The 18,196-nt window shown below is 59.7% G+C and overlaps 1 protein-coding gene across 1 annotated transcript in view; it reads left to right on the top strand.

Annotated features, from left to right (window-relative positions):
• The first annotated feature begins 15,990 nt into the window (after positions 1–15,990).
• LOC138821996 (uncharacterized protein KIAA0930 homolog) overlaps positions 15,991–18,196 on the top strand; it is a 31,956-nt gene continuing 29,750 nt past the window's right edge. The window contains exon 1 of the mRNA XM_070014497.1: positions 15,991–16,068. Coding sequence (XP_069870598.1) covers positions 16,005–16,068 — 64 coding nt within the window. The 5' untranslated portion in view covers positions 15,991–16,004. The remainder of the gene's footprint in view (positions 16,069–18,196) is intronic.

Genomic DNA, 18,196 nt, shown 5'->3' with positions numbered 1-18,196 from the left:
GGAGGGGGGAGGAGAGGAGTGGAGGGAGGCGGAGGGGGGGACGGAGGGGGGAGGAGAGGAGTGGAGGGAGGCGGAGGGGGGAGGAGAGGAGTGGAGGGAGGCGGAGGGGGGGCGGAGGGGGGGTGGAGGGGGTGCGGAGGGGGGGAGGAGAGGAGTGGAGGGAGGCGGAGGGGGGGACGGAGGGGGGAGGAGAGGAGTGGAGGGAGGCGGGGGGGGGAGGAGAGGAGTGGAGGGAGGTGGAGGGGGGGCGGAGGGGGGGAGGAGAGGAGTGGAGGGGAGGAGTGGAGGGAGGCGCGGGGGGGGGACGGAGGGGGGAGGAGAGGAGTGGAGGGAGGCGCGGGGGGGACGGAGGGGGGAGGAGAGGAGTGGAGGGAGGCGCGGGGGGGGGACGGAGGGGGGAGGAGAGGAGTGGAGGGAGGCGGAGGGGGGGGACGGAGGGGGGAGGAGAGGAGTGGAGGGAGGCGGAGGGGGGGACGGAGGGGGGAGGAGAGGAGTGGAGGGAGGCGGAGGGGGGGGGACGGAGGGGGGAGGAGAGGAGTGGAGGGAGGCGCGGGGGGGGGGGACGGAGGGGGGAGGAGAGGAGTGGAGGGAGGCGGAGGGGGGAGGAGAGGAGTGGAGGGAGGCGGAGGGGGGGAGGAGAGGAGTGGAGGGAGGCGGAGGGGGGGGGCGGAGGGGGGGACGGAGGGGGGAGGAGAGGAGTGGAGGGAGGCGGAGGGGGGGCGGAGGGGGGGGAGGAGAGGAGTGGAGGGAGGCGGAGGGGGGGACGGAGGGGGGAGGAGAGGAGTGGAGGGAGGCGGAGGGGGGGAGGGGCGCGGCCCAGGGCGGATGGAGACCCTGAGTTCCAGCCACCCACACGCACACATGCACACACACACACACACATACATGTACACACGCACACACACACATGCTCATCCAGCAGGAAGGAGACCCTGAGTTCTATACACACATGCATGCACACACACACACACATATGCACACACGCACACACATGCTCATTCGGTAGGAAAGAGACCCTGAGTTCTATACACACATGCCATGCACACAAATGCACACACGCATACACACATGCACACACACATGCTCATCCGGTAGGAAGGAGACCCTGAGTTCTATATACACACATGCATGCACACACACATGCACACACGCACACACACACATGCTCATCCAGCAGGAAGGAGACCCTGAGTTACACACACACATGCCATGCACACACATGCACACACGCATGCTCATCCGGTAGGAAGGAGACCCTGAGTTCTATACACACATGCACACACACATACACACATGCACACACACATGCTCATACGGTAGGAAGGAGACCCTGAGTTCTATATACACACATGCATGCACACACACATGCACACACGCACACACACACATGCTCATCCAGCAGGAAGGAGACCCTGAGTTACACACACACATGCTCATCCAGCAGGAGACCCTGAGTTACACACACACACACACACACACACACACACGTGACGCAGTGCTCCGCTGACCTAGATGGTCCTCAGTAGCTCTTCCCAGCATCGGGATCTGTGCACATCTTCAGACACACCTTAAATCCTTTTGACATGTAAGACAGAAATAAGTCAATGAAGATGGGCAAAAACTAAAAGGGAAACCCAACAAATCTGCCATGGCTGACATAGCCACTTGCAGGAAATAATAATAAAAATAACTACCCCAGGGAACAGATGGTGTTTGCCTGACTCCCTAGGGGCAGACCCCAACCCCCCCCCAAAGCTGACTGGCGGCAGTGGGGATGGCAGCAGTTCTGAGTAACTGGCGTGCGGTGGGCCGGGGGGTGTTGAGACCCAGGTTCTCACTGTAGAACAAGGGAGATTTGGAGCTTTTACTTAATTAATTTCATATGGAAAAAATAACTTTTTTTACACCTTTCACCACAAAAAGGGCCAATATTTGCTCCTCTCCACCACATCCACACACAGTTGCAAAGAGCACAGGTAAACTTGACCCCAGGGCCCTGAGGACCTGATAGGACAAATCCAAAGGAGCCAGAATGAAAGGAAGTGTTCATCCCCATCAGTAGCTACAACTGTAGCACAAGCGGCTACACCTGGCACACATGTAACTTCTAAGACTTATTGGGGCTAAGTGTGAAACTCAGGACTAGAGCGCTTGGTTAGCATTCAAGAGGCTCTGCCAGCACTATTAAAAAAAAAAAAAAAGTTGGGAGCTGGGCGCCAGTGGCTCATGCCTGTAATCCTAGCTACTCAGGAGGATCCTAGCTACTCTGAAGATCATGTTCGAAGCCAGCCCTGGAAGAAAAGTCAATGAGAGACCCTTATCTGCAGAAAACCAGAAGTGGAGCTGTGGCCCAGAGTGGTAGAGTTGCTAGCCTTGAGCTAAAGAAGCTTAGGGATAGTGCCAGGCCTGAGTTCAAACCCTACAACCCAAAACTTAAAAAAAGTCAGGAGGAGGGCTGGGAGGGTGGCTCAGTGGTACAGCACTTGCCTTGCATGTATGAGGCCCTGGGTTCGATTCCTCAGCACCACATAAGCAAAAAGAAAAAAGCCGGAAGTGGTGCTGTGGCTCAAGTGGTAGAGCGCTAGCCTTGAGCTGAAGAGCTGAGGGACAGTGCCCAGGCCCAGAGTTCAGACCCCACGACTGGAGCAAAAAAAAAAAAAAGTCAGAAGGAGAATTCTGGGCTCTCTGGTCCTCAGTTTCCCCTCTGTAAAACAGGGCCCAGTTTGATCCCTGGGCAGCTCTGATGTACAGAGTAGAGGATGAGATGTTAATCTTGGGCCCAGAAAATGCCCCCAAAATATGAGCTCCTGAGCAGAGGTGGGGTTTTCCTCCAAGAGTTTTAATGAACTTACATTTCTGGTTTTATGATTGTTGGCAAAGCCGAGCCTTATCAGAGGTGAGCCGGGCAATCAGGACTCTAGCCTCAGACTAGAATCACTCGTGAGAGAGACTAGGTCCAGAAACCTGCTGGCTTTTGCTATTTCTTATGAGAAAAACAAACAAAAAGTCCTCCCATCTCTCCTTTTGCCCAAATATGAAGAGAATGCTGGGGGAGAAGTGTTAACTTTAAGAGCTCAAAAAAATCAAAAGCTTGGCTTCCTAAACAGGACTCCCTTCAAAGCCGGCGGACCTGCTTGGCATGTCCTCAAGAGACAGACATCTAGGAGACATGACTGTATGTGGCCGGTGTGCTGGGGGGGGGGTGCAGGCCGGTGTCAGGACTGGGGGGGATGGGGGGGCCAGGCCGGTGTCAGGACTGGGGGGATGGGGGGGCAGGCCGGTGTCAGGACTGGGGGGATGGGGGGGCCAGGCCGGTGTCAGGACTGGGGGGGATGGGGGGGCCAGGCCGGTGTCAGGACTGGGGGGGATGGGGGGGCCAGGCTGGTGTCAGGACTGGGGGGGGATGGGCGGGCCAGGCCGGTGTCAGGGCTGGAGGAGGATGGGGGGGCCAGGCCGCCGGTGTCAGGACTGGGGGGGGGATGGGGGGGCAGGCCGGTGTCAGGACTGGGGGGGGCATGGGGGGCCAGGCTGGTGTCAGGGCTGGGGGAGGATGGGGGGGCCAGGCCGGTGTCAGGGCTGGAGGAGGATTTGGGGGCCAGGCCACCGGTGTCAGGACTGGGGGGGGATGGGGGGACCAGGCCGGTGTCAGGACTGGGGGGGATGGGGGGGCAGGCCGGTGTCAGGACTGGGGGGGGCATGGGGGGCCAGGCTGGTGTCAGGGCTGGGGGAGGATGGGGGGGCCAGGCCGGTGTCAGGGCTGGAGGAGGATTTGGGGGCCAGGCCACCGGTGTCAGGACTGGGGGGGGATGGGGGGACCAGGCCGGTGTCAGGACTGGGGGGGATGGGGGGGCAGGCCGGTGTCAGGACTGGGGGGGGATGGGCGGGCCAGGCCGGTGTCAGGACTGGGGGGGGATGGGGGGGCCAGGCCGGTGTCAGGACTGGGGGGGGATGGGGGGGCAGGCCGGTGTCAGGACCTCAGGCTGGGCTGTGGCTCCTGACAGAACACTGGCCTAGCAAGATGGAGGCCTGGGTTCCATCCCCAGCATCTCAAACAAAGGATGCTCCCTCGTTACCGTCGCCGCTTCCTGCCGTAGCCAAGCTGCTTTGTAATCAATCCCACACAGGCTTTGGTTTTTAAAACATGTTTTCACTCTTAGATTAGGCACCTTCCGAGGTGGTTTGTTTTTTTTTTGTCGGCCGTGGGGCTTGAACTCTGGGCCTGGGCGCTGTCCCTCAGCTCTTCAGCTCAAGGCGAGCGCTCTACCACTTGAGCTACAGCGCCACTTCCGGTTTTCTGGTGGTTTATTGGAGATAGGAGTCTCACGGTCTCTCCTGCCCGGGCTGGCTTTGAACCGCGATCCTCAGATCTCAGCCTCCTGAGTAGCTAGGATTACAGGCGTGAGCCACCAGCGCCCGGCTACCTTCCGAGGTTTTGAGCCGTCCACCTGACTGGAGACATCAGATCTCCTGTCTGAACCCTGGCCTGCATGGAACAAGCCTGCACTGCCCGGAGAGCAGGAAGTCAAAGGCTGGAAGGTTAAGCTGCGTTCAGCCCTTCTCGGGCCTCCTCTGACTGGGGGAAATTCCTGACCCTGGAATGTTTCTTCAAGCACCACAGAGGCCTGACCCCGTAAGTTTCTATTTAAAAAAAGTCTTTCTTTAGAAGTCAGCGACGTGGTGAGGAATCCTCTCACGGTGGAGCTGCTCGCAGGTGCCCTGGAAGCTTTGAGACCCATCACTGAAAACACTCAGAGGCAGAACAAAAGCCAAGCAAGGAGCCCATAGCCCCTGTGCCAGCGCCGTGGCTCTTCCCTGTGATCCTAGCTATTCAGGAGGCTGAGATCTGAGGATCGAGCTTCAAAACAGCTTGGGCAGATAAATCCAAGAGATTCTTACCTCCATGTAATAGCAAAAACACTGGAACTGGAGCTGTGGCTCAAGTGGTAGGGCACCAGGCTTGAGCAGAACAACTAAGCAAGAGCAAGAGACCTTGAGTTCATGCCTTAGTGATAGCACGCACAAAAAAAGGAAAGAAAGAGACACAAAGGAGAAAGAAAGAAAGAAAGAAAGAAAGAAAGAAAGAAAGAAAGAAAGAAAGAAAGAAAGAAAGAAAGAAACTAACAAACAGGAGAGGAGAGGGGAGGGGAGGGCAGGGGAGAGGGGAGGGGAGGGCAGGGGAGAGGGGAGGGGAGGGCAGGGGAGAGGGGAGGGGAGGGGAGGGCAGGGGAGGGCAGAGGAGAGGGGAGGGGAGGGCAGGGGAGGGCAGAGGAGAGGGGAGGGGAGGGCAGGGGAGAAAAGAAACCCACAACTCCAGCTTCAAGGTACACACACCTTGCCTATGATGCCCACATCATTGTAAACAGCCCCAACTCTCTCACACACACACCCCACACTGACATTTCCTGCAGAGCACACCCTCTGGGCAGTGTCCCCACCGCGACCGAGGGCCGTGGGTTGAGCCATCCTGACAGGACTGTAAGTCACTGAGCCCCGGATCTGACTCACGGGGGCACTGCCCGGCCCCCTCTGCGGGTGGGCTTTCTTCTTGCCAGGCCGGGGTGGCATCATGCCAGGGACGGCTTCTGCCCCCAAGGCACCCATCTACCACAAAGAGCATGTGCTCATCTGTGTCATGAATGGATAAAGGAATACTTTAATTGGCATACAAGGAATACAGAAGTCTCTGCCAAGGTGTCAAGTTCACTGTAGACAGAGCCATGGCGTGGTCTGGAGCAGGCCATCCCTGGGCGGACTGCAGGGATGAAGGCTCATGGTGAATTGTGTGTGTGTGTGTGTGTGTGTGTGTGTGTGTGTGTGTGTGTGTGTGTGTGTGTGTGTATCAGCACTAAGCCTTGAACTCAAGTCCTGGGCGCTGTCCCTGAGCTCTATGCCTCAAGGCTGGCGCTCTACCACTTGAGCCACAGCTCCACTTCCAGCTTTTTGGTAGTTAAAGAGTCTCATGGCCTTTCCTGCCTGGGTTGGTTTTGAGCACTCATCTGATCCTCAGATCTCAGCCTCCTGAGTGGCTAGGATTACAGACGTGAGCCTCCAGCGCTGGGCTTTTGGGTGGATTTTGAAGGCTGAACCAACAGGTCTTTGCTGAGGGGTTGGGTGTGAGATCAAGGTACGGGGTCCCCCATGTGGCCAGAGGCTCCAGGAAGTCGGAACTCAGGGGCTTCCAGTGGAGTAGAGGGCCCGCAGAGGAGCAGGACCTCATTCCCTTAGTGTTGCGAAGGGCTGGCGCCCAGGGAGGCGAGCCGGTGCCCATGGTCAGATTTCAGTGCTGTGCCCACTCCTGACAGTGTCAGTCAGCTCCTGAGCTGAGCTTGAACGAGAGCCGCCTTCCAGGAGCCGTGGCTCGCACTCACGCTTGCGTGGACGCGGCTGCAGGTGACTGGGCTTACAACCTGAACCTCACCCATGCCTCCTGGCCCTGCCCGCCGCCACCTTCCATGCCAGGCACTGGGCTCCCAGATCAGGGGCACGCCAGGCCAAGGGGCCTGGGAAGGGAGAGGGGCGGGGCCCAGGGGCAGGGGCAGCAAGACAAAACTGGTTTGTGCGTGTCTGGAATGAAGTCCAGCGTAGACATTCGTGTGTCCTTATCTGGGAGTCTGGGAGTCTGGGCGCCTCCGGTCCCGCCTCCAGCCTCTGCCTGCCCAGCACGGCCGTCCCGTGGGGGCACGGGGGAGTCCGGTCACTCCCACCAGCCTGGCCTGGAACCAGCCCAGCCCCCCGCCCCCCCTACCTCCCTCTGTCCTGCAGCAACTGCAGAAGATGATCCACAGCCACCCCCTGCCTTAGGGAGAAAAATGGGGTTACGGTGCCACAGTGACGCCCCCCCCCAAGTCACCCTGAGCCTGGCTCTGTGAGCTGTGATCCACGGAAGGCCGTTTCTGGGGTGGGTGGACCGGATGGGGGCGTGTTGAGGCCAGCGTGGCAGGTCCTGGGAGTCTGGCTTCCAGCCTCCAGCTGCTTTCAACGCTGGACACCAATCTCCTCCGTCCAGGCCGCTGCCCAGCGGGCTGCACGGGATGTCCCACACACGGGGTCTGCGGGCCCCATCAGGGTCTGAGTGGAAAGATCCAGACCAGAGGGGAGGCGACCTGGTCCCCCAGTGAGACCCAGCTGGGCTGGCTTAAATCCTGCCTGCCTGCCTCCCTCCCTCCTCCCTCCCTCCTTCCCTCCGTGCATTCCTCCCTCCCTCCTTCCTCCCTCCTTCCCTCCCTACATGCGTCCCTCCCTCTCTCCTTCCTCCCTCCCTCTTTCCCTCTCTCCCTCCATTCTTTATGTCTTGGTAGTATGTTGCTCAGGGCTGCAATCCTTCTACCCTCCCCCACCCCCAGGGCTGAGTGTCTGGGATTATAGGCCTGTGCTACCACACCTTCATGGAAAGTTCAGGTTGTGACCTACTTGGTTTTCTGGTGAGGACTCTATGATTTACAGATGTCTCCTGTCCCTCATTGCGTGGGGAAGAGGAAGGATGAGGTGGAGATGGAGCCAGAGAGAATTCAAACCAGGACACTAATCTGCCGCCCCCCCCCCCCCGCCGCCCCCCGCCCCCCCTGCCCCCTGCCCTCCCCCCCCGCCACCTCCCCACCGCCCCTGCCCCCCCCCCCCATGGCACCCGCCGCCCCCTGCCACCCTTCCCACCGCCCCTGCTGCCCCCCGCCACCCCCCCCACTGCCCCCGCCGCCCCCCCCCCCCCCCCCGCCACCCCTCCCATGCCATTTATTTAACCTTGGCTCCCATGGGACATCACTCAGGCAAATCCGCAAATCCGGCCACTCCGTGGACTCCTGGAGCTGGCCGTCCCTGGGGATGTGCACAGAAGGAGGAGGCGCCGGAGTCCAGTCCCCCTGCGGCTACCCACCCAGGGTGACAGGTGAGGTGCAAGGAGCCTGGACCCACGGCTCATGCCTGTCATCCTAGTCACTCAGGAAGCTGGGATCTGAGGATCAAGGTTCAAAGCCAGCCCAGACAGACAAGCCTGAGAGAAGCTTGTCTCTGATTAACCACCCGAAAGCCCGAACCTGGAGAGGTGTGGCTCAAGCAGCAGAGTACCAGACTTGTGCAAAAAGCCAAGCAAAAGCACACTAGGTCTTGAGCTCAAGCCCTGGTGGTCACACACACACACACACACACACACACACACACACACAAGTGGGTCATGCGTTTGGCTTACATTGACCTTGGGTGGGTGTTCATCTTTATTCTGGTACATCTAAACATTGAGTCCCTTATGCTGTCACACAGTTTTATCAGTCGGGCCCACAGATTTCAAGGTTGGCCTGCGGACGACATTTGGGTCCTTAGGACACAGGTGTCTAGACGGCGCTTCACGCAAAGCTTGGACGCTGCCAGACGCCTTCGGGACGCTCGTCTCCACAGACACCTCCCTTCCCAACACTGCCTTTTGTGTGTGTTTCCCCAAGATCAGTGTCATTCTTTAAGTTATCTTTGCTCATTCCTGAGTTCTCTAATTATTTGGGCAAGTGGACAAGGCCAGAGAGAGTGAGAGAGAGAGAGAGAGAGAGAGAGAGAGAGAGAGAGAGAGAGAGAGAGAGAGAGAGAGAGAAAGGAGAGAGGGAGGGAGGGAGGGAGAGAGGGAGAGGGAGAGGGAGAGAGGGAGAAAGAGGGAGAGGAAGAGAGGGAGAGAGAGAGAGGGAGAGAGAGAGAGAGAGGGAGAGGGAGAGGGAGAGAGGGAGAGGGAGAGGGAGAGGGAGGAAGAGGGAGAGAGAGGGAGAGAGAGAGGGAAAGAGAGAGGGGTGGAGAGAGGGGAGAGAGAGGGAGAGAGAGGGAGAGGGAGATAGAGGGGGAGGGAGGGAGGGAGGGAAGGAGAGAGGGAGAGAGAGGGAGAGGGAGAGAGAGAGGGAGAGGGAGAGAGAGAGGGAGAGGGAGAGAGGGAGAGAGAGGGAGAGAGGGAGAGAGAGAGGGGTGGAGAGAGGGGAGAGAGAGGGAGAGAGAGGGAGAGGGAGATAGAGGGGGAGGGAGGGAGGGAGGGAGGGAGGGAAGGGGGGAGGGAGGAGAGACAGAGACAAAGACAGAGGTTTTTCATGAAATGATTTTTTTCATTTTTACTAAACAGTGTGGCTTATGAGGAGTGTAAGGCTTAAAGAAAAGGAACTGAAGGCCTTTCTTCACTAAACCCAGGGTTTGCCTGTCTCCTGCCCCGTCTTCTCTGCCCCGCCTTGTCCCTCGGGGCTGTCCTGCTGGACGGAGGCTGGATGTCAGCGCTCAGGCTCTTTCCTCCCTGGGACAGGGTTTTGCAATGTCACCCAAACCTGCCTGTGGCCTCTGCCCGAGGGCTGCTGAGCCCTTGGGAACTTCCCAGAGTGGATTCCCCGCCATGGCAGCCACATGGGACCTCAAAAAAAAACCTCCCAAAGGGGGCTGGAGGTGTGGTGCAAATGGTAGCGCACCTGCCTGGTAACATGAGCAGCTCTGGTCCTCCACACCCGCCCGCTGGATGCAGCCCCCCCAGGGTGGGCGTGCCCCCTGCCCCTCCGCAGGGGTTGGTTCTTCCAAGATCTACCCCACAGACTGCATAACGCACTTCAGGGGAACACACTGCGGGGCGCGGTGGCTCCCCCTGTCATCCCAGCTACTCAGGAGGCTGATCGGAGGATCACAGTTCTAAGCCAGCTCAGGTAGGAAAGTCCCTGAGGCTCTTATCTCCAATGAACCAGCAAAAAACCTGGAAGTAGAGGTGTGGCTCAAGAGGTGGCGTGCCCGCCTTGAGTGATAGATAACGCCCAGGATAGTGCCCAGGCCCTGAGTTCAAGCCCCAGTACCAGACAGAAAGAAAAAGTAATAAATGAGATAAAATAACAAAAGAAAGGGGTGTTTGTGTCCTGAGAGCAGGCATCTCTCGTTCCTGGAGCCAGAGGTAGCAGCAGGTTCACCGAGAGAGGAGCCCCTGGCCCCATTCCCAGCCGCGGCTGGACAGTGACCAGACAGGAGCCTGATGGGACCGGCAGAGGCGCGGGGTGGCGGGGTGCAGAGGCCGGGCTGGCGGGGACCCCAGCGCAGGTGCTGCGCGCGCCCCCTGGCGGCCGGCGCGGGGAAGGCGGCCGGGTCCGGGAGCAGAGCGGAGAACCAGCCAGGAGGCAGCTTGTGCCCCCAAGCCTGCCTGGGCCGGGGAAACTGAGGCAGGGAGCGAGGAGGGTGGTGGCTGGAGCGCCCCTGGCCGGGGTGATGGAGGCACTGTGCTAGAGACACGGGCGAGAGCAGGGTGGCGGGGAACCCAGAAGGAGCAGGGGTTCAGGTGAGGACACCCTGCAGGCCTGGGCCTGGCTCTGAATCAAGGCTGAAAAGCTAAGCTAGATGGGGGCTCGGAAGAGGTCTGCTTTTGGGGGTTCACTGGAGAGACTAGCATCACAGACTCCCTCATCCAGCAGGCTTCCAACCGGGACCCTCAGAGCACCGTGCTCTGGTTCTTTCTGGTTGGGTTTGCTGCTCTGGCTGAACCACAGTCCTCCTATTTCAGCTTCCCACCCTAGTTAGGATGACAAGTGTGAGAGTTGATTAGACTTTGCCAGAAAACACGCAGACATCCAGGTACAGAGAACAAAGAGAGGTTTATTGCTGGGAAAGGGGCAGCCAGACCCCTTCCACAAGGGAGAAGTGAGAAGCGGCGCTGGCTATTGTCTGAGGTCTAGGAGGGGCTAGGAGGCGGAGACCCCGGGGTAGAGGTGTGGGCCAGGGGCTTCATCATGGTGGACTAGGATGGATGGCTCTGTCCAAGTAGTAGAGAAGGGCCCTGCAGCTGCCCAGACCTGAAGGTCACTCTCAGGGGCTCTTGTGCCTTCTAGGGCGGCAGCTGCCCACAGCAGTGCCATCCCAAGGTCAGGGGGCTGGAGGCTGGTGATTTGCTGCTGGTGATTACTGCGTGGGCCTGGTGCTGCCTAGGAAGGGAGCGTGCCAGGCTGTGGAGGGGGAAGGAGCGTGCGAAGCTATGGAAGGGAGCGCATTGGGCTAGCAACAACTATGTGCAGTCACGCCCAGCCTTCTCTGTGGAGTTGGGGTTTTGTGAACTCTTTAGCGTGGGCTGGCCTGACCGCCAACTTCCTCATCTCTGCTTCCTGAGTAGCCAGGACTGCAGGCATGCCCAGCTGTGTCCTGCCCAAACCTTTCCTTCTCTTGTTTTGTCACAGCCCCAGGAAAGCTGACTAACACACCCACACTTGGTGTGCTCATTCTGAGGTGTGGCCATTCTGGCGTGGGTGTAGTGGCATCTCACGATGCCAGCTCATTCTGCTGACTGCGGATGTTGAGTTCCTTTCTATATGTTTGCCATTCCTTTGCCTTCCTGGTGCCCAGTTTACTTAAATCTTTTACACACTAAAAACAAAAATTTGAGGGCTGGGTGCAGTGGCTTACTTCTGTAACCCCAGCTTGTCAGGAAGCAGAGATTGAGGTTATACTTTAAGGCACAAATTTAGTGAGACCCTGTATCAACCTATCAAAAGCTGGGTGTGGTAGCATGCACCTGGCATCCTGGATACACAGGACACATCCGTAAGTAGGGGAGTGTTTAGATATCTTGTCTATGGCTGGCCTGGGCAAAAACTTGAAACTCTTACAAAAAAAAACATCTAAAAGAGGGCGAGAAGCATCGCTCAAGTGGTAGAGCACACGGAGAGCTCTACATCAAACCCCAGCACCACTGGGGAAAAGATATGGACGCTCAGTTGATCCAAGGCTATTTATGGACTAGGGTTAAATTCAGGGCCTTATGCTTGCGAGGCAGGTCACTCAATCCATGTATCCACCTTCAGTTTTGTTTTTTTTTTTTTTTTTTTTTGATAGAGTATTGCATTTTTGCTGGGGCCAGTCTGGATTGTGATCCTCCTGTTTATACTTCCTAGGTATTAATTGGTTGAGATCTTGCGACTGTGTCTGTGTGTGTGTGTGTGTGTGTGTGTGTGTGTGTGTGTGTGTGTGTGTGCCAGTCCTGAGGCTTGAACTCAGGGCCTGGGTATGTTCCCTGAGCTGTTCTGCTCAAGGCTAGCACTTTACCACTTGGGCCACAGCTCCACTTCTGGCTTTCTGAAAATAAGAGCCTCACAGACTTTTCTGCCCAGGTGTGGCTTTGAACCATGGTCCTTAGATCTCAGCCTCCTGAGTAGCTAGGATGACAGGTGTGAGCCACCAGCGCCCAGCTTTTAAACTTTCTTTATTCACAGTGTTTATTGAGTCTCTGGATGGCATCAAGAGGCCTCGTGGGGAGACTGAGGGTAGACAGGTTAAACATGCCAGTGTGTTCACCACCCGGCGTGGTGATGGCGCACTGCCAGTGAGGGCTGGATGCTCCTGCTGCTGTCTTCCTAGGCTAGAGGAGTGATGCAGGTGGCGTAGGGAAGATGAATGGCCCAGATGGTACAAGTCCTCTCAGAAGCAATTTTTTAGAATCCTTTGTAATCAGTGGTATGAGCCAGAAGTACAGTCTCTGTGACAGATTCCCCACAGGGGTGCTGGCTCTGTGTTCTTGCTCCAGCAAGGCTCAGATTTCAGGAAGGGAATGGGAAACAGTGGTATTTTCTTTCATGGTCAGGTTTTAAGGCAGAGGAGGGTCTATGAGAGTAAACCAAGAGGCTGCCACAGGTAAAGAGGGACAAAGTATGGTGTGTGCTCGAGTGCGCAATCCTCAGAGAGCCTTATTTCTGAGCCTGCTCTCCAGATCTGTAGGGCAAAGCATCACATTTTGGGGGCTTGCTGTGTAAGCACCCCTCTCCCCCCCCCCCCCCCCCGTCTGTCTTCAGGGAGAGCCTGTGCGTACAGGGCAGGCCAGAGCCTTCTTCCTCTCCAGACTCTCAAAGTTGCCTTCTCAGCCCAGAGAATCACACGTGTCATAAAACTCAAAAAACTTTAGTCTGGGCCCATGGTTGTTCATGTCTGTGATTCCAGAGATCAGGAGGACCACAGTTCAAGGCCATGCCGGGGAAGAAGTGAGCAAGACTCATTTCAACCAATAAGCTGCGTGTGGTGGAGTACAGCTGTGATCCCAGGTATTCAGGAGACTGGAGAATCAGGTCTGAGGCTGGCCCTGGGCTAACACAGGAGAACCTATTTGAAAACTAACTAAAAGTGAAAGGGCTAGAGGTGAGGCTTAGCTGGTAGTGTCCCTGCCCAGCCAGGACAGTGCTATAAGGCCCAGAGTTTGAACCTCAGTATCACCAAAAAGAAAAAGAAAAGAAGAAAACCAGATGCTGGTGGCTCACACCTGTAATCCTAGTGACTCAGGAAGCTGAGATCTGAGGATCACATTTCAAACCCAGACAGGGCAGAAAGGTCCTAGGGAGCCTCTTCTCTCCAATGACCCACCAGAAAAACTGGAAGTGGCGCTGTGGCTCAAAGTGGTAGGGTGCTAGCTGGCCTTGAGCAAAAGAGCTGAGGGTCAGCGCCTGGGCCTGGGGTTCTCAAGGCCTGAGACCAACCCCCCCCCCCCCCCCCCGCCCATCAGGCACTTCTTTCAGGATCTGTGAAACCTTTATTCTCACCAAGATTTCAGGGTCTAAGAATAATTTTAAGGGTAATCATTTTCTGGGCAATTTTAGCAAGGATCTATTTAAAAAATGAAAGTCTAGAGTGTTAATGGTAACAATCCTGACACCAGCTCAGGATGGGAAGACTTGTGTGTGCGTGTTGGGGGGGGGGGCAGGTGGAAGGCGCATTTGGAGGAAGTAGGTTTGGAGGGAGGCGTGTGGCATCTCTGCCTCTGACTGGGTGACAAAAACCTGGAGTTGGAAGGAGGGGCTCTTGCAAGCTAGACCTGGAGCTGGTGCATTTAACATTCCAGATGCAAAAGAGGTGAGAAACAGTGATTCCAAGTGAGTGGAGGAGAAATGTGCGTCAGAGAACGAAGTCTGAGCCGAAAGCAGCTACCACGGCTAAGCAGCCCAGCATGCCAGGAGACAGGGAGAGCCCTGGACCGGCCCCACGGGACACTGTGACATGCACTCACTCATTGCAGGTTGCTGTTTATACCTGACCCACCCTGGAAATACATGGTCCCCCAAGGACAAGTAATAGTAACTGGGACCTAATCAGAGTCTCTGGACATGATGGGAGGGGGGCAACCAGTCCTGTACCCCGTTGTACAGGCAGTGACTGAGGCCTAGAGCTAGGTGATGAATGGGGTGGGGGCGGCATTCTTGTGTGGAACTGGCAATTTTTTTCTAACAGGTTTCTGGATCCCCTGGCTATTCAAAAGAAATGGGGAGAGAACTGGGAACCTACCCGTGGCTCATGCCTGAAATCCTAGCTACTCAGGAGGCTGAGATCTGAGGATCGTAGTTTTAAGGCAGCCCAGACAGGAAAAGTCCATGAGATTCTTATCTCTAATGAACCACCAAAAAAGCCAGAAGAGGTGGTATGGTCGCCAATTCCCTCCTTGAATAACTTTTTACAGAGGCCTGGGGACAACACAGAGGTGGACCCAGGCCCTGTCACTAAGAGGCAGGGGATGGTGGCTCAAAACTCTAGGCAAGGTCTGAAGCAAGATCTAGGTCGCCTATTTCCTGTTCCAGGGAGGTGCCAATACCCTGTGGTCCCAGCCTGCTGACTACCAGAGGTTCCCTGGCAGGACTCTCTCCTCCTCCATTCTCCATCCATTCAAGGTGCACTGACTTAGATGTTGCAGACTCTGGGAATACAGCTGTGCCGAAGACAGGCCTTCTGCAGAACACTTGGGCTGCTATTCTGTTCGGGCTGCCACAGCAAGGCCGCCACAGACTGGTGTCCTTCTCATACCTTTGGGAGCTGGGAAAGTGGAGGTCAAGGTCCCAGAGGCGGCGTCTGGTGAGGGCAGCTTCTGACTGTCGTCCCCAGCCGGGCAGGGCCACTTCCTCCTCCCCCTCCTCCTTCTTTTTTTTAATAAGGACATGGCTGTCTGATCTCACCTGGCGTTACCTCCCTCCCTGCAGACACGGCGTCCGCACACGCTCACGCTGCCCGAGGAGGGCGTGCACGGCCTCCACAGGCCCTGTGCACAAGGCAAGCCTCGCGCGGGCAGAGCTTGGGCGCTCGCGGGCTGGGGTGCGAGGCGCCCGGGCGGGGCAGGCGGCTTCGGGGATCGGGGCAGCCTGAGGGCGGCCGACCCTGGACCGGGCCCGGCTCCCGACCCGGCGGAGCCCCGCGGCGCGGCCTCCCCGCTCGCGGCCCCGGGCCCCTGGCAGAGGCGGGGAGGGGGCCTGAGGTGCCGGCTCGGGAGGCCCCGCGGGGGGCGGGGCGCTGGAGGGAGCAGCCGCAGCCGGGCGCCCCGCGCCCCGCCCGGCGTCCCGCGCCCCGCCCGGCGCCCCGCGCCCCGCCCGGCGCCCCGCGCCCCGCCCGGCGTCCCGCGCCCCGCCCGGCGTCCCACGCCCCGCCCGGCGCCCCACGCCCCGCGCAGCAGGGAGCTCGTGGGCTCGCGCGGTGCGCCGCGGAGGTCGTCCAAGGGCCGCCCGGAAGTGGGCGGGCGCCGGGGCGGGTCGTTAGGGAGGAGGCGGAGCCAGGGGCTTGCCGCGGAGGAAGCCGGGCGTGGGGCGGGGCCTGGCGTTCCAGGGGCGGGTCAGGGCGGGCGGGAGGCGGGGCCTAGAAGGAACGGGCGGGGCTTAGATGTGGGGGCGGGGCCTGGCTGCGGTGGGCGGGGCCTGGGCGGCGACGGGAGCGCGCGGGCGGCGGCGGCGGCGGCGGCGGCGCGGAGTGCGCTCTCCTCAGCCGGGCTCGGCGGACGGCGACGACGGCGACAGCGCACAGCGGGGTGGATTGTGGCTTCACTGGTGCTCTCGGCGGGCGGCGGCGGGACCGAGGCGGCGGGGCGCGCCGGGGGCCCCCGCGGGCGAGGCGCGGGCGATGAGCCGGGGCCCGGCATGGCCTCCGCGCGGCCGCCGGGCCGGGCCTGCGCCTCCGCGGCCGCGCCCGCGCCCGCGGGGCTCCGGGCTGCGCTGCCGGGCCTCCCCGCCGCCGCTGCGGCCTCCGCGGAGCCGGCGGGCGGCGCCGAGGCGGAGGAGCGCTCGCTGCAGCACATGCTGCGCGCCATAGCCGAGGAGCGCAGCCGCGTCCACCTGCGCCGCGAGGTCTGCGGCCTGGGTGAGTGAGTGGCCCGGCGGGGGGCGAGGCCGGTCCGGAGGCCGGCGGGGCGCGAGGCCGGCGGGGGGCGAGGCCGGCGGGGCGCGAGGCCGGCGGGGGGCGAGGCCGGCGGGGCGCGAGGCCGGCGGGGCGCGAGGCCGGCGGGGCGCGAGGCCGGCGGGGCGCGAGGCCGGTCCCGAGCACGGCGGCGGGGCGCGAGGCCTGTCCGGAGGCCGGCGGGGGGCGAGGCCTGTCCGGAGGCCGGCGGGGCGCGAGGCCGGCGGGGCGCGAGGCCGGCGGGGCGCGAGGCCGGCGGGGGGCGAGGCCTGTCCGGAGGCCGGCGGGGCGCGAGGCCGGCGGGGCGCGAGGCCTGTCCGGAGGCCGGCGGGGCGCGAGGCCGGTCCCGAGCACGGCGGCGGGCGCCAGCCGCCGGGCCTCCGCGCGTCCCCGCGTGTCTGTGTCCCGGGAGTCCACCCCCGCGCAGCCGCCGCTGTGCGTGTCCACCTCCGCGCGCCCCTGCCGTGCGTGCCCCTGCGTGCCCAGCTGTCCCCGCGTCTCGCCAGGCGCGCCGTCCTCCGTGCGCCCCGGCCGCGCGTCTGGGGTCTCTCGTGGGATGGTTGGCGCCCTCGGCGCCTGCTTCCCGGGCCAGTCGGGGTGTCCGCCTCTCCGGATGTTGTCCGGCCCCCTTCTTCCTCTTCGTGGTTCTGCAAGTCGCCTTCCTTCTCCAAGAACATCTGGGGCCTCTGTGCTACCGCCTGGAGTGTGGGCGGGAGGTTCGGGGAGATCCCCCCATCTCCGCACGCAGGGCTGGGGACCCCTGGCCGCACCCCAGCTCACGTGGAGTCCGTGTCTCCGCTCGCTGAACGAATCCTTTGTCTCTCTGCACTCGCCCTGCCGGGACCTGTTGGCCTCCCGGCCCCCTGATGGCACCTGCTTGGCACCGAGGACGGGGGGTGCCGCCTGTCTGGGTGTGAGGTCCGAGGCCTGCTCTGCCCGGTGGGGTCTGGGGGGGGGACTCTTATTGTTGGGATTGCAGGTGGGTGGGGTCTCCCAGCCTGGCTCGTGTGAGGTAATCTGTGAAGGACTCTAGCCAGGGGGTGCTCCCTCCCCCATAGACTGATTTGTCATGTTCTCCACGAAAAGACCCCTCCCTTCTTAACACTGTGAGTGACTTCATTCCCTGTGGTCACCCTCCCGGTGTGAGCAGGGATTTCCTAGGCTGGGACAACTTGGCAGGTTCTACCAGTGCCCCTTCATTCAAGTCCCAAAGGAGAAATTGATCACACACACAGCAGCAGGCAGGACAGACCCCTCTGGAGGCCGCACCCTGAATGAAGGCTGGTTGAGGAGAGGAAATTAATCTGAATCCTCTTCTTTGTAGCAGTCCCCAGTCTAGCCTGCCTACAGTTAAATGCTCCCTGGCTAGCAGATGTAGGGGAGTGGAGCACCCCATAGGTTTCAGTTGTTGGTCTCTGCAAAGGTGTTTTTATAAGGTGTCTCTACAAAGGTGTCTGAGCTGAAATTGGAGGACCCTCATTCATTTATTCAGAAAACTTGAGTTGGGCACCTACTGTGTGCATTCTGGCAGCTCCCCTGGCACGCAGTGTCTGAACTGGGGAGGGGTCTAGGGACCATCTGCCACAGATCCCTCAGCTGTGCGTGCTTAGCAGCTCCAAGCAGCCCCTCCACAGTTCCCTGAGCATACGCCCCTTCTGTTCCCCACTGCCTTCTGATGGCCCTGTCTGTGGGCATCTTCTCTCCTATTAGACAGCCCTGCTCCTAAAGAGATTGCAGAGCCATCCCCCACAAGCAGTGCAACAGCACCTGACATTATAGCAAGCATGCTAGGCAAGTACACTATGAGCTGTGCCCCCAATACTCCTACCCCATTTCTTGGTGGTGGTTATGGGGTTTGAACTTAGGGCCTTACGCTTGCTAGGCAGGTACTCTGGCACCTAGCCCTTTTCCCCTTTTTTGTGCTTTTTCAGGTAGGGTCTCAAGTTTTTGTCCAGGTTCGGCCTCAGATTGTGATCCTCTGACTTATGACTTCCTATGTGTATGGAATGACAGGCACATACCACCATGTCCAGCTTATTGGTGAGATGGGGACTCGACCGCTCTGTGCTAGAGCTGGCCTTGGATGGCAGTC

The sequence above is a fragment of the Dipodomys merriami genome, unplaced genomic scaffold (assembly GCF_024711535.1).
Source record: "Dipodomys merriami isolate MVZ:Mamm:240054 unplaced genomic scaffold, mDipMer1.0.p SCAF_970, whole genome shotgun sequence".
In the NCBI taxonomy this organism is placed as follows: domain Eukaryota; kingdom Metazoa; phylum Chordata; class Mammalia; order Rodentia; family Heteromyidae; genus Dipodomys; species Dipodomys merriami.
The sequence above is the reverse complement of the archived record's forward strand: the minus strand, read 5'-3'. Positions and strand labels throughout refer to the sequence as shown.